Raw genomic sequence first — 14,465 nt, 5'->3', positions numbered from 1 at the left:
CGGCGAATGACACAGCAATGAAGAACAACGCTGCATTAAAATTAATAAGACAATAATACAACAATTACGAGCTTCGAATTATTAAACGTGATAAGCAATCTGTTTCCACGCTGTTATTCAGTCTGACTACGTATAAATTCAAATATTATAAATTTAAATATTATACAATCTCAAGTATATAATCTTATACACATCACTAATACAAATATAATATAAATACGATACATATAAAACACATAGTGGTTGCGACAACGAGTTTCTTCGTATCATCTTTTCCTCTTTTCTTTATTTACGATCCAACAAATATCGTTTACAAGACGATCCACTCCGACTAACGTGTTATAGCGCAGCAAGGCACTTACGCTCGATGGCTACAAGTTATAAATAAAATCTTTATTGTAGAAACTGTTGCACGCATAATATCCGCGTGTTCCATAACACGCAGCTTGTAATTAACCAGTCGAACAAGTCGATACGAAGAAGAAAACGACGCTTTTCCGAGCAATTTTCTATGAAAATAGAGCGAATATTATAGGTAGTTTTCGACACTTTCCTACATACGATATAGTATCTCGTTAGGAAAATGATATAGTGGCTAAAAAAAGTATTTGTACGTCGCTTACTAATTAGATCCGACTGTAATAAATCTTGTATTATTTATAATTATCAGGTACATGTTATAAAAAAAAAAAAAAAAATCGATATCTAACAAGAGAGGTTACTGCAACATGGCAACGTTAAGAAAAATGTCCCTCCGCACTCTACAATTACCATATTTATCGTTGTTGTATCTACGGGACATATTAAATATAGTATCGATATCTGTTTAGCATCGAAGTACGTTAAGATAAATTTGCAAAGTTTATCATAGAAGGTACGAAAAAATAATTTTTCAAGATAAGCAAGCAACGACAATGTTCTGCGTTGCATCGTGCACGGAGCAACGTGGAACTCGTCTACTCGCACATGTTCGTTGTTGCTGGACCAAATTATAGTGCAACATTTTTTTAAATGCGATGTAGTGACGAGAACAGTTTGCAGGGATCCTAAACTAATGTTCCGAGAATTGTCTGGACGGAAAGCCAGCTTCTTGCTGATCGGTGCAGTTCTGCGAACTGCCTTAAAAGCTGCCACTGCTTTACGACAGCCCATCATTTTCGTACAGTTGCTTCGATGGTTTCCCGTATTGACTTTTCGCTCTGTCTTTCTTCTGCACGCTCGTTCCGCCCAAAAACGATCGTTTGTGGAAATGTCACCATTCTGCCTCGGACGTCACAACGTTAACGACGATGTCTTCATCTGCTTACGGGCAATGTTCACGGTAGAAAAGAAGATCAGGTTCGTTGGAGACGGAAGAGTCGCTTAAAATCCACCTGTTCTTTTCTTCTCATCCGTTGGTTTCCAGCAACACGCAAGCATAGTAAAATAAACTTCGTTTTGTTCTGCCTCACGTTTCCATACGATAGAAATTGCAAATTAAATTTCCTTGAATTTCCTTCCTTGCTCTTGCGTTGACGATAACCTGGAGAATCAGACTAAAAGCTGTTCGAAAATTAAAATTGGAATCATACGACTGGAATCATAGTACCTATGCGAATAAAAAATAACACGTGGAATCTAATAAAAAGAAATAAAAGGAAAAAAAAGGAGGAAAAAACGTTTCACTGGAAAATAAGGGTAACGTATAAATACTTTTTGTAGCCGCTGTAGTTACATAGGCGTACGTAGACTGGCTGTTTTCACGCGATCGCTAATTGTTAATGGCTCGGTGTATCGCCGATAAGGAAAGTTATTCGCGTGTGTGTCACACCGCGATCTTATCCAGCCAATTCGAAACTTTATTTCCCGCAATTACACCCCGTTAAACGCGCGCCCTGTGCGCCCTCTGCCCCTCTCCCGATGGAAAAGTTGATTTTGCGATTTTTAATTTCATTCCCAGCAATTTTCCTGGTCACGAATGGTGCGCGGCTCTTCTTGTTCCTACCCAGTCGTCGATCTGCACGTCAGATTGCCTCTTTTACGGCTGTTTTAATACGGGAAATTGTGCAAAAGAGTATTTAATCAAGAACGAAGTTCGATTACACATACAGTGACATACCGGGTGATTCATAAGTGCGAGTCGTCGCTTCAGGCCGTAAATCTACACGCTGATACAAATAGAAACCAACATGTGATTGCTGCGTAGTATAGTTTTCGTGTTATGCGCGAGTAGGGCGTAACATTGTCCAAGTGGTTTCCTCTTTGCAGTGAGAATATTTCGTAAACATGCACTTTAGCGATATTCTGAATATCACGACGAACAGAGTGAGATTGCATGGCCAACGTGATCCTCCAAATCCATCGGTTTCCTGTCTTTTTCCACCTTCTGCCATCTATCGTATTTATATTGGACGAATGCATACAGGGCCGGCGCAAGGCAGGTTCAGCGCGTTCGCCGGAACCCGGGCCCGCGTTTTGGGAGACAAAAATCATCAAAGTTCAGTGTAACTTCTTAAAGTCCTCATATCCTGGAAACTACTTTAGATAAAAAAAAAAAAAAATCCAGGCGCTTTCAGGGAAATGTACTTTTTAGAGAAAATAAACTACATCGATAGTTTTTTGCAAAAGTCATACAAGATTACAGATTTTGTACTTTCATTGAATTGTTTGCCCCTTGAAAGCGAATTATGCGTGCGAAAAAAATATTACTTGGATTTGTTTAAAAAACTGCTTATAAAAAATATATGACATGTAACAGTATTTGTAAATAAATAATTCCTCGTTATGAAATTTAAATGTAGGATTTGAATGTGTATTCAGGCCCCGGAAAATTGTTGAACTCGGGCCCGCGAAAGGTCACGCCGCCCCTGCATGCATACGACATACGTTCGTAAGACGCTCTTTCTCCTTGTTTTTCAGCGTAGGTTTAACGACTGAAGTATTTACAAAAAGTGCGTTTATCAATCATGGAAACTTTCTATTGGGTTGGCAACTAAATGATTGCGGATTTTGTCATTGGGTGCTAATGACAAAATCCGCATTCACTTAGTTACCAACGCAATAGTCACAGAGTAGGTAGGTATAGAGTGTTAGCTGTGGAAGAATTATTTCTCTTTTTACTTAAAGGCAGGTCAGTGTATAAGCGTTTCGAAACGTGGCAAATTGTCGAGTACTTGTTTTCGCGTCGATTAAAAAATTACGTTTCATTTATTTTCATCGCCGATGTAGCGCCTTTCTTTTTTTTTTCCCTTTTTTTCTTTCAAGCAGACGCCTTTCTTCGTGTTTCTATTGGGTTGGCAACTAAGTGATTGCGGATTTTGTCATTGGGTGCTAATGACAAAATCCGCAATCACTTAGTTGCCAACCTAATAATTTTTCGATTGCTCGAAAGTTGCGCTTTCCGTCCAGACAAAACGAACGCTTCGCCACAATCGTATTAGGTTCCTCTGACAATTAAAGATACACAAACATCTGGCATATCTCCGAAATTTGTATTCGTCGGTGATGCTCAAACTAAGAACAGATTCTTCTATTTTGTTCGTGGACCACGATGCAGAAAAGATGGAGAAGCACGGCCGTTTTTAAAAACCGATTGAAATAACGTGAGATCGATATTTGTATATCAGGATTTTAGCGAAACAAAGGAGACCCGAGAGGGAAACCACGCCACGTCTAGCGTTTTGTTAAACCGTGTAACAGGCATCGTCATTGAAACACTATGATTCATGAGAAACGCTCGGAGGAGGGTTAGGCTGGGAGGATCGTATTTCCGAGAATTCACAGACCGAAAGACGTTCTCGGCCGTTTTACCGCGGCGAAAGAAGGCGGAAGACTAAACGAGACAACTATGAGAAAAAGGGCAAATAGTCCGCGGACAACAAAGGCCGGCCAAGAACAGCATTTAAAAAAACTTATGGTAGCGTGATTCGTAAAAAGAAAAATCGCCAAATGTTTGTATTCCTAACCACCGTATGGATCATGGAAAGATGTTCGACGAACGCTTTCGGCAGTTCCAGCCAGCCAAAGTTTCGATACTTTGAACCTGCTTGCAAAGTACTCGACCTGCTCTCTAGCGATGACAGCCGCATTTAATCGACAGCTGCGTTCGTTATGTTCGTACCACGTGACATCTATGCTATGTTTCCTTTAACACTTTACTGACCGCTAGCGGTTCAACAGCATACGCACGTCCGATCGTCAAATTGGTATAAAATTGTGGCAGCTTACAAAGCAACGCGACTGACGCAATTGAGCAAGGCACCTTAGTACTAAATAACAAATTACTGCTCGTATAATGAGAAAGATCGTTTATCGTCATGGCAACCGATTAACTATAGATAGGTTATAGATCGGTAAACGTCGGCGACAAAAAAGCCGATTAATAGGCTATCGGTCGGTAAGTGTCGGCGACGAAAAGCCTATTAATCGGCTAAAGTGTTAATAATTCACGCGCACGATAAGAGGCACGTGGATATTTGAAAAGAGAAACAGCGGTGTTGTTACTCACTGGACGCTTTTTCCAACGATCGTACACCTAATTATTGGATTGGAAACTAAGGATTCTGTCAATACCACGTAACGACTTTAATAGCTAAATTTCGAATCAGATTATCTCAGGCTTTTCGAGCAGTCGTGGTACATTCGGATAAACGTAAACAAACTTGTAAAGAGAAGAGCAACTTTAACTGCGAATGCTACTTGTAGATACGTTTGGTAGCTGGACAAGTGTGTGAAATTTGAAACAAGCGAAATACGTAGCCAAACGATAATTAAGAGCCGTCAAAACGCGTTTAATTTATTATACGATAGGATGCCTAATGTGTGCTTGTCACGTAAACACGTAAGTTACATTTGAATCTTATTTCTTCTGGGAATCTGACACCAGTGGCTGCAGCTTCGATGTTTCATTCGAAGGAGAGACGGTGCAGTTGGCACTGAGCGAAATAAGATATTTCGTTTTATCGTTGATTCTATCGTTTCAACTTTCGAAATTCTATTTTTCTTGTCCTACGTTCCACACGAAGGCACTCGACAAACGCAATTCTCGATCGCACGATTTCTTTCATAAATTCGAAGATTCTAGGACTTAACCTTAGGACCTTAACCCTTCGCACTCGGAATTTTATTTCAATTTCGTTATCAGCAGCTCGCGACGCTTTTAAGCGTTCTATTTATAATTTATTTGAACTAAAAAATGAGACAAGAAGGAAATTCACTTAAATACCAGTTTTATTCGCACTATTGTCGTATTTTCTAATTTTCAAGTGTACGATATATCTTGAAACAACTCCCAGGACGCAATCCTGCATTTCTTTCACGAAAAAACGTGGCACTCGACAAAGGAGCTGCTGAGACGAGAACTGACGTCGAGACATACGAGTGCAAAGGTTTAAGGTTTTTCTACGGGTTTTGCCTTTCTTTAAAAAACGTTTTAAAAAAAAGTTTTAGCTACGGAGTGTGGCTGGAAAACCGACAGAAATTTATCGAATGACCCTATGTATATTCTCGATCGATTTTTACACGTACGTAGTCTAAGTATACACAGGAGCGCAAATATACCTAGCTATCCAGCAAAAACTTTCCACTAACGAAAGTGACAAATGTGTATACCGATTGCGATAAGGTTTCATTCGTGGTCATTTCTCTCGGTGTATGATTAACTAGATTTAGGTCGATTCAGATCGTTTTATTCGACATATCATTTCGTTCTATTCGACTGACTTGTGATTTCCTAAGGCTGCTTGTACGAACACGATTTATTATACCAACGAACGTGTCTGCTTTTCAACGTTGATTAGGTACACTGGTTTTTATTTACGTTCGCAGTTAATTACTCCGAGGCGCGAGGATTTCGGGAATTTTTTCTTCTCCGAGAACCTACCATTCGATTGCTATAGGAGAACCTTCACGACCAATCGAAAATATGCATCAGTTTATTTGATTTTTATACGTGACGTTATGTCATCCCGACAGTTTCTTTCGTTTTAGAAGGAAATAACCGACGCACATTTTTTCTTTCGTATTATTTCGTTGAACCATGCCGCGATATATACGTTGCGATGGAACACGTACGTAATTGGATAAAATAATTTATAACGAAAAATGTGTGTCTATTATTTCCTTCTGAAACGAAAGAAACTAACGAATTCACCTAAATTAATTAGTTCCTTCTACAGCTGCTAACTAAGACGATGAGAAATTTGAATATCGTTGCTATCGATAGAACATCTATAAATAATCATCCGAATTTTCCCCTCGAACGTCGCGTCTAAGCTTCCAAACGTTTCCTAACGAATACGTTTCTTGTCGTTTCCCAGGACGCCTGTGAGCCTCGTCATCGATCGTCGCCAGCACCAGCCAGTGTCTAAAATGACTGCCATCGAGCCGAGGTAATAACCATCGAAAACGCCATTGAAATAATACACGACACTCTGAAGACGCAGCAGTGTGTCCGCGCGCGAAGAGTGTCAAGGGAGGAAAAGATGAGAAGTGAGAGAAAAATGTGACAGGAGGAAGAAAGAAGAGATTAAGAAAAAAAAAAAAAAAAAAGCTCGTTCGATGAGAAAAGTAGGCGAAACTCGCGGTGTGTAAGTGTTCTGAAGAGATCGAGGCGAGGAACTGTTGGCTGGAAGATGCCTCGACCATCGAGGGATACTTACGGCGACCAGAAGCCGCCATATTCGTATATTTCGTTGACAGCGATGGCGATCTGGTCGTCGAGGGATAAGATGTTGCCTCTGGCTGAGATCTACAAGTTTATCGCCGATCGGTTCCCCTATTATCGCAAGGATACTCGCAGATGGCAGAACTCTCTCAGGCACAATTTGTCCTTCAACGACTGTTTCATCAAGGTACGTGGCTGTATCGTGTCGTGTGTTTGTTTCTGTTGCATAGATAGTGCAGGCTGATGTAGCGTATTAATTCTTCTCACTGACCAGGTGTAGGTTTGTTTATTTTACCTTAAGCCGAATTTACAATTTGGGCCAACGCGGCGGACGAAGGCTGCTTTCATCGAGTGCAGATTCGGCTTTACCTGTACGCGCAACAGTTTGAAGAACTGGATTCGATAAATGAAATTTATGGAAAATATACGGAGGTGCAGTTATTTTCGACAGAGGATAAATTGGTTAGAATATTAGAAATGGGAATTGCAAGTCGCCAGAGGGCGACTGGTGCTTCCTTCGCGCGGGCTATCGTGCACGACGAAGCTTCCCTTTAAAAGTTAATACGCGATAAAACGACTGGCATCTATAAACGTCGATCATTATGGAGTAGCTGGTGTTTTTATCCGCGCGTAAATTCAGCAGAAACGTCGTGCTTTTTGATTAAGAGCCAATTACTTTGATTTCGTAGCTATCGAAATGACGCGTTCTTTTATTATAATAATATGGTTGGGTGCCTATTACGAGAAATAAAAACAGTTTTCAATTTTTCTCGTGCAAAATCAACAAAAATGAAAAAAAGGAAGAGGAAGAAAAGCGACTAGCGTCGACAAAGTTTGCCATATTTTATAGAAGACACGTGACAGACCCTATGGGATACGATGTCGTATTCCCTAATTTCTCTTTCGTAATTTTTTTTTTTACCAAGAAAACACGTTAACACTTTGACTGCCACGCCGAAATCAAATGTTTCGCTGAGGACGCCACGGGAGTACTTTTATTATTAAAAGCATATAATGACAAAATAATCATAAATTGATGACATTCTTCCCCAATGGACCGTTTATCTTATTGGCGCCGTGGTAACAGTTGACTGCGACATATCATAACAAGGCTTCGTTTATTTCAACAAACCATTCGCTTTCGTTATTTCGTCGTGAGCAAAACGTGCAGAATATATTGTTGAAACAGTATTATGATTATTTTTATGATTTCGACGAAACATTCGGCTGAAATGGTAGAGGTCCGCAAAGCAAATTATGTTTGTGATAAACCAATGGTAGTGGTAGATTACAAGAGAGGAAACTGTGCTGTAGATTTATCGGATCAAAGGATAGCATATTCTACACCACGTGGAAGAACCCTCAAGCGGTATATAAAATTAGCTTCAGAGTTATTGTTAAATACATGAATTTCAAACGCGATGAAACTCTCTAAACAAGCAACAAAAACAAAAATCAAGGTATCAGATTTTAGAATGGCACTGGCAATGCACCTTACATAGAGCCATTCACCAGAGCAGTCAAATATACTTATTCGACAAAGATTGCCACACGAAATGCAGAAGAAAGAAGGGCAAGCGTCCCTGGCACGAAAATTTTGCAGAGAGTGGTATAAAAAAATGTTAAACAATTAGGATCAAAAATTGCTAAAAATCGGACGAAAAAGGTGACCACCTATTGTCCAGATTCACAAAGGATATATCCTAACAAACACGAAGATGGTACCCCGCTGGAGGTAGCCACCCACGCGATAATCAAACAGCTAAAAAATTTCACCAAATGTCCAAATTGGACAAATTGTGAATGTAAATTATTAAATAAAAAAAAAACCTATCTCTAGATTGTATTTATGAGCCACATTTATGTTTAAAGTGTTTTAACACAGTGCACCGTTAGATGCAAAATTTGTTCTCATTTTTTTTATTGATGTTCTAATAAAAATGTTTAACTGTTCAATGGGGCACTTTTTATTTCAACGTATCTTCCATTTATCGGTTATATTCAAAATGCCCTAACTGTCAATTTTCATTCAATTTTTACAATTGTAAGAAGTTGAAGCGCTCCGGTCACCACTGACCACCGTGGCGTCACAGGAGAGACCGTGATGGGCCATATATGACCCACGTGGCAGTCAAAGTGTTAAATAACAAAATAGACACTTACTTTGTTTCTATTTGCGTTACGTCTGTAATAAACATTAACGTCTCGCGTAAATACGCCTAATTCGACTGCAATTTTTCCTGTAGCTGTTGCTTTGATGCTTTGCAGACACGACAGCGTGATACGTACAGCGACAGCCGAGCAGACACTAACTTGTTTTCCCAGGCACACAAACAAAGCTATAACAAAACGCAACATATACAGTATACAGCTCTCTTTCCCCGATCGGAAGATATTACAAGAGTGGCGGATCCTTGTCTGTCCTGAATTTGCTCCAAGGAGTTTGCTATACTCGGCTCGTCTAGCCGAACATAGAAGGTTGTTACTTCGAGCAGTAACAATTACGAATTTCAAGAAGAAAAAACAAAAGAAAGGGCAATTCATCGAAGATAGTGACGGTAAAGCGAGGAGACCTTTAGTAAAGCAATTGTTTTCTGCCCGGTAACCGTGAGATCAAAGTGTAGATAAAAGAAGAGGAGACATGATTAATGGAATTTGATTCTTCTTTCCTAGTTCAAACGATTGTTCGTATAGTTGTAACGCGAACGTACGGAAGTCGACTATTACAGTCTTCGTGTTTTTTTACTTAGGCAACAGAAATATAAGCAAAAAAAATAGAACGCGATGGAGCCAATACAGAGAGCAGAGAGGCGACGTAGAAAATAAAAGAGAATTATTCGAACTTGAAAAAGTGTCTTTGATTTTATTTTTTTAATTGAATTGATGAAAACAGGGGGGAAAAATAGAGGAAAGGAAACGCGACCACGTGGAATAAAATACGTTTTACGAGATTTTGTTGGCGTAGGAAGATGCGATCGTGTTGCTAATTAGATGTTACAAATGAAACGACGTGTACACCAGACATTGGCTAGATCTGTATCTGACTACGCATCCGTTTTGTTCGCTCGCGTATTAAAAGATAACACACCGGCAATCTTGTCTTCTTCTTCGCGCTTTTTATCGCACCAACAGCCCATTAAATTCCAAGGATACAGTTAACTATGATTAATGATTTAGGAAAAATGAGGAAGAAATCTCTTAAGGAAAATATTTCTTCGTTATTTATGTATTATTATATTGCTGTAGGAGAAAATATCGCATAAACGATCGTTTGAGATCTCCGTAAGGTAATCGGCGGCAACATTCCTAAGCTTTCATTTTCCAAATCACGCACAACGTCTAATCCACAGTGGGTCCGCCTTTCTGCATTGTTTCATATGTGTTGTGCTTACCTACCGAGATAAGAAAGTTGCAAACTCTATACAAACTCCGTATCTTGCCCCTACATGCTGGACAAAGCACTTTTTCTTTATTAAAACACATTGCCAATATCAAGCGGCAGCGAACATTTTTACGGAGGTCGCAGCATAACCTTCGAAACATAGTATTGCCTTGGCAACTAAGTGATTGCGGGTTTCGCCAATACCACCTAATGACAAAACCCGCAATCACTTAGTTACCAACGCAATAGATACTTACGTGGTATGTTGAAACAAAAGCCGAGCGATATTTACCGATCGATAAACAATTCTTTTAACACTTTATCGACCGATTCAACAGCATACGCACGTCCGACCGGCATCTCAGGCGCAGCTTCCCCCTGTCGCCGGCTCTGTTTCGGTTTAGACTCTCCGATATCATTCTTTTGGTATAAAAAATTGGTCTAAAACTGTGGAAGCTTACAGAGCAACGCAACTGACGCAACTGACGCAACTGAGCAAGGTACTTTATTACTAAATAACAAATTACTGTTCAAATAACGAGAAAGATTGCCGGCGACAAAAAGCCGATTAATAGGCTATCGATCGGTAAGCATCGGTGACAAAAACCGATTAATTGGCTATCGGTCGGTAAGCGTCGACGACAAAAACCGATTAATCGGCTATCGGTCGGTAAAGTGTTAACGTCTACTGGATAAACTCTGAGTTATAGTTGCTCTTTCTCCTAATTACCTCATCCTATGCGCTATTTTCTATTGGAAGAAAAGGAAAAGAAAATGAACAGATAAGATTGGCGAAACGATTATGATCTCAGGCAGAATTAAATTAAATGGAAAATTGCGAAATAATATTTTCTTGCCAACTTCTAAAAGACAACCAACGTCCGACCATCGCTCTGCTCTTTGTTAACTCTGTTGCGTCTTTGTCGTTCATTTTCGAGCCAATGGTATCTCGTGAGGTTGAAAATATTTCAGATTCGAACGGGAAAAGATCGTAGCTCGTGCCAATTCTACAGCAAATATTTTCTTCTCGTTGCTAAGACGAGAGGAAAATTAATGTAAATGAAAATTCGTTAAGGAAACTTGGTCGCGCGTATCGAATGTAATTGCGACACGAGGATTGTAGCTCGCGCGATCCTCTGAAGCCCAGAACTATCGAACGAATCACGGAAGCAGCCGAAAAACGAAGACGAGGAACGAAGAAGGAAGAGCAAAAGGAAGCAGTGGATCCTGGACATTAACTCGATCGTGTTTCTCAGCGATTTGGGTCGAGGCAGGTGCGAAACAGATGGTCGAGAGAAATATAACAGAAACGAAGAGGGAGACTTGTCCTACAACGTTATTTAACACGGCCTCAACACACACGGACAAAAATAATAAAAAGATTGGCTCGTTTTATCTCAGCGAATTCGAACGATCGTTTTCCGCCTTCCGATCGTTCTTCAGAGATTTCGTTAATGAGAATTCGTCATCTAAACGGTCAATTTCGCCGGACCTTTTTTCTATTCTCGTAGAGTAGAAACTACGTGGTTCGTAAGATCCGCACTGTTGTTTTACCGCAGACTAATCGCCTTAGTTTTCTTACGAGCTGTTTTATAATAGGCAATAGATTTACATATTTTGTATCGATAGTTTATCGAATCAGTCGTTCAACTTCTTTCGTTGCGCTCGTAAAATAAATTTCCATAAAAATTCCTAGTCTGTAATAAATATGCAAATGTGGTCTCTTCTTAGATCTCCGACACTATTTCATTTCTCGAACGATCAAATATTTGACGTCCCCGAGTGTTTTCATTCCTTAAATAGCTAACGTTACGTTATACAGCTTGTTACCAAATCAAACGTTGTATTATTTTTTTTTATTATATATTACATATTCTTATTATTATTCTTGCGTTAGGCTTTCGTAAGTTTACGTAATAAGCGAGCTACAAACGTACGTAAAAAGGTAAATATAAGTAACAAGGGCAGTTAGAGGAAATACGGAAAAATATATAGCAACAATGTTGCTTGCTGCAACATCGACTTCTGTTCTGTGTCTTTCAGTCTTGTTCCTCGTTTCCTAATATCTAATTTGCATTGCATTGTTTTAAACGAAGGTATGCTATCTCGTTACTTTAAACAAATTACTATAATTTTCACCGCGCTCTGTACGAACTTCTTTTTACATTCTCTTCGAACTTCACCTCCATAATTTTCCTCTTCTCTTTATTTGTATATATTTTCGGTTTGGATTTGCTGCACTTTGAACGTGTTCCGGCACGTGTTCGGTCGATTCTGGCTCTTTCCTGCCACATATTTGCCATAGTTCTGCCTCGTTGATATATACAAAGCTTGTTTATTTTCCTGATTTTCCGCTGTTTCTTTCTGCCAGTTTTACTCTTTCGAATATAGTCTTCTGTTTACTCCACTCAGCTACTTGTAATTGCGATTGTACGAGGAATTTCCTTGGTAGCTTCCTGCGTTAAACCAGCGGACGATATTCTTAATCGAACGACGAAAGAGAACGAGGACGAGAAGCGCACGAAGCAACGCAATTTTCTGAGATGTCTCGACATGGACAGCGCATTGAAACAAAATTACGAACGATTCGACAAACTATCGATACAAAATAGAAATAAAAACGCACCGGTATCTGTATGCCGTTTCGTTCGAAAATTATTACGAAACAATGTGGCGAATCTTCTTTTAGGGAGAATTCTCTACTTCGATTCTATACTTTTCCTTATTCCAACCGTGGTTGTTATAAATACGAACGTGATAAAAATCCGCTTACAAGACGATTGGTTCCGCTTGATTTCACTGGCCGATGCTCATGATCGAGTGTAGATACATTTTATCGTTGGACAGGTGCAACATCGACATTCGCATCGACCATAAATCAAACGAGGTACGAGGCCATTTTTATGATAATTCCTCGGTAATTTCAATTTGCACGAAGATACTCGTACGATGCTTGAAATTTCAAGTTGTTTTCGAGTGTCGAGGTGAAATATGGTGGTCAGTTTTTAAGTACAACATCATCGGTCGCGAGTAGTAATTTCGGGGACATAAAAGCGAAGTAGAAATACGATGCGAGAGATAATGGACGTTGGTAGTGGTGGAAATTGAATTTTGCCCCGGCACTTGTATTTTAATTATTTACATAAAAATATACATTTTCCTGAAATTATATCGCCACGTAATATAAATTCGTCTTGTACGATATGTACAAAAAGAAAACTAGGTACGTCGGTATCCGATGTTTGCTGGAAAGCCGAGAAATCTTAAACACCAAGTTGCAAGATTGTTTAATTTGATACAATTTTTATACAACAAAAAAATATATATATGCATAAAGGATTATACATATTCGACGTAGAATGTATTAGGTTGTCGGAAAAATGTCTTTCTTTCGTAAACGTGTCTTTTTACAACAGTGCACCTTCGTAGGGACGTGAAACCAAGTCTGCGAAATATCGCGGTGTTTATCTGAACTGAACAACATGGGTCGTACGTAATTTGGCAAAATAATATAAAAGTCTATTATTTGTTCGTAAAACGAAAGAAACTATTCGAACAAGCTGATGTATTTAAAATTTACGTTAGAATCCGATATATGTCAGGACCAGATTCACCTAAGTTTCCTCTTTTATTCTATGGCAAAGCAAATGTATTTTTAATCACGCGTTGAATTAAAATAACACAGGTACAAGTAATCGCGTATATACACAGTTATTTCAGTAATCATAAATTACAGACGATAATTACGATATCACCGTCGCTATTATTCCTCTTGATACATTGCTTTATTATACCACATTTTTCATCTAGTATTCCGTTATACTTTAACTCAAGCAGAATAATAGCTCAAGCTTTTACACTACGTTGCACGCTGCGCTCTTTTTTTGCCAGATATAATAGCTCGTGTTAAAGGAACGAACAGCGAAGATATGAATTGCAAATGTATCGTCAGATGTAACGTATTTGATAACGAAATAAAAAAAAAAAAAAAAAAAAGGAAGGATGTTAAACAGTAAAAAGTGTATTAATAGAATGTTAAAAGAAAAAAAAGAATCAAAGATTTTAATGGAACGATAGAATGGAAGTTCCAGTATGGGAAGTAATGGGGTCACGTAACTGTTCGGACGAGGGAATTTTTCGCCAATAGAAACCACGCGCCTCTTCATATTTCAAAATCGATGATACAAGAACAGTCGTAAAAAGAATACGATATAACGTAGGCGTAAAATGCTTTCTAAATTATTTACAAATTCTACCTGCTTTTTACCGCTAAATCAAACTTCGTTAATATATTTAACTACTTTAAATTATAGCTTGTTTGCACGACAGATCATTTTTTAAGTCGTCCTCGAAATGTCATAAATATTTCGAAACAAGCTTTGTCATCGTCATCTCCTCCTTTCCAACATCACAACTGCAATTATCGATGATGATATTTGC

At 38.9% G+C, this 14,465-nt stretch overlaps 1 protein-coding gene and 1 long non-coding RNA gene across 3 annotated transcripts in view; one reads left to right on the top strand and one right to left on the bottom strand.

The window, feature by feature from the left end:
* The window catches only part of LOC122576293, a 33,149-nt gene that overhangs the window by 5,566 nt on the left and 13,118 nt on the right, over nucleotides 1-14,465 (bottom strand). The gene's annotated exons all lie outside the window — the stretch shown is intronic.
* The window catches only part of LOC122576292 (forkhead box protein A2-A-like), a 28,875-nt gene that overhangs the window by 6,275 nt on the left and 8,135 nt on the right, over nucleotides 1-14,465 (top strand). For both annotated transcript variants that reach the window (XM_043746366.1, XM_043746365.1), the window contains one exon: nucleotides 6,297-6,830. In XM_043746366.1, coding sequence (XP_043602301.1) covers nucleotides 6,612-6,830 — 219 coding nt within the window. In that variant the 5' untranslated portion in view covers nucleotides 6,297-6,611. The remainder of the gene's footprint in view (nucleotides 1-6,296; nucleotides 6,831-14,465) is intronic.

This window comes from Bombus pyrosoma, linkage group LG16, assembly GCF_014825855.1.
Source record: "Bombus pyrosoma isolate SC7728 linkage group LG16, ASM1482585v1, whole genome shotgun sequence".
Lineage (NCBI taxonomy): Eukaryota > Metazoa > Arthropoda > Insecta > Hymenoptera > Apidae > Bombus > Bombus pyrosoma.
This window is presented reverse-complemented; position numbering and strand designations above follow the sequence as displayed.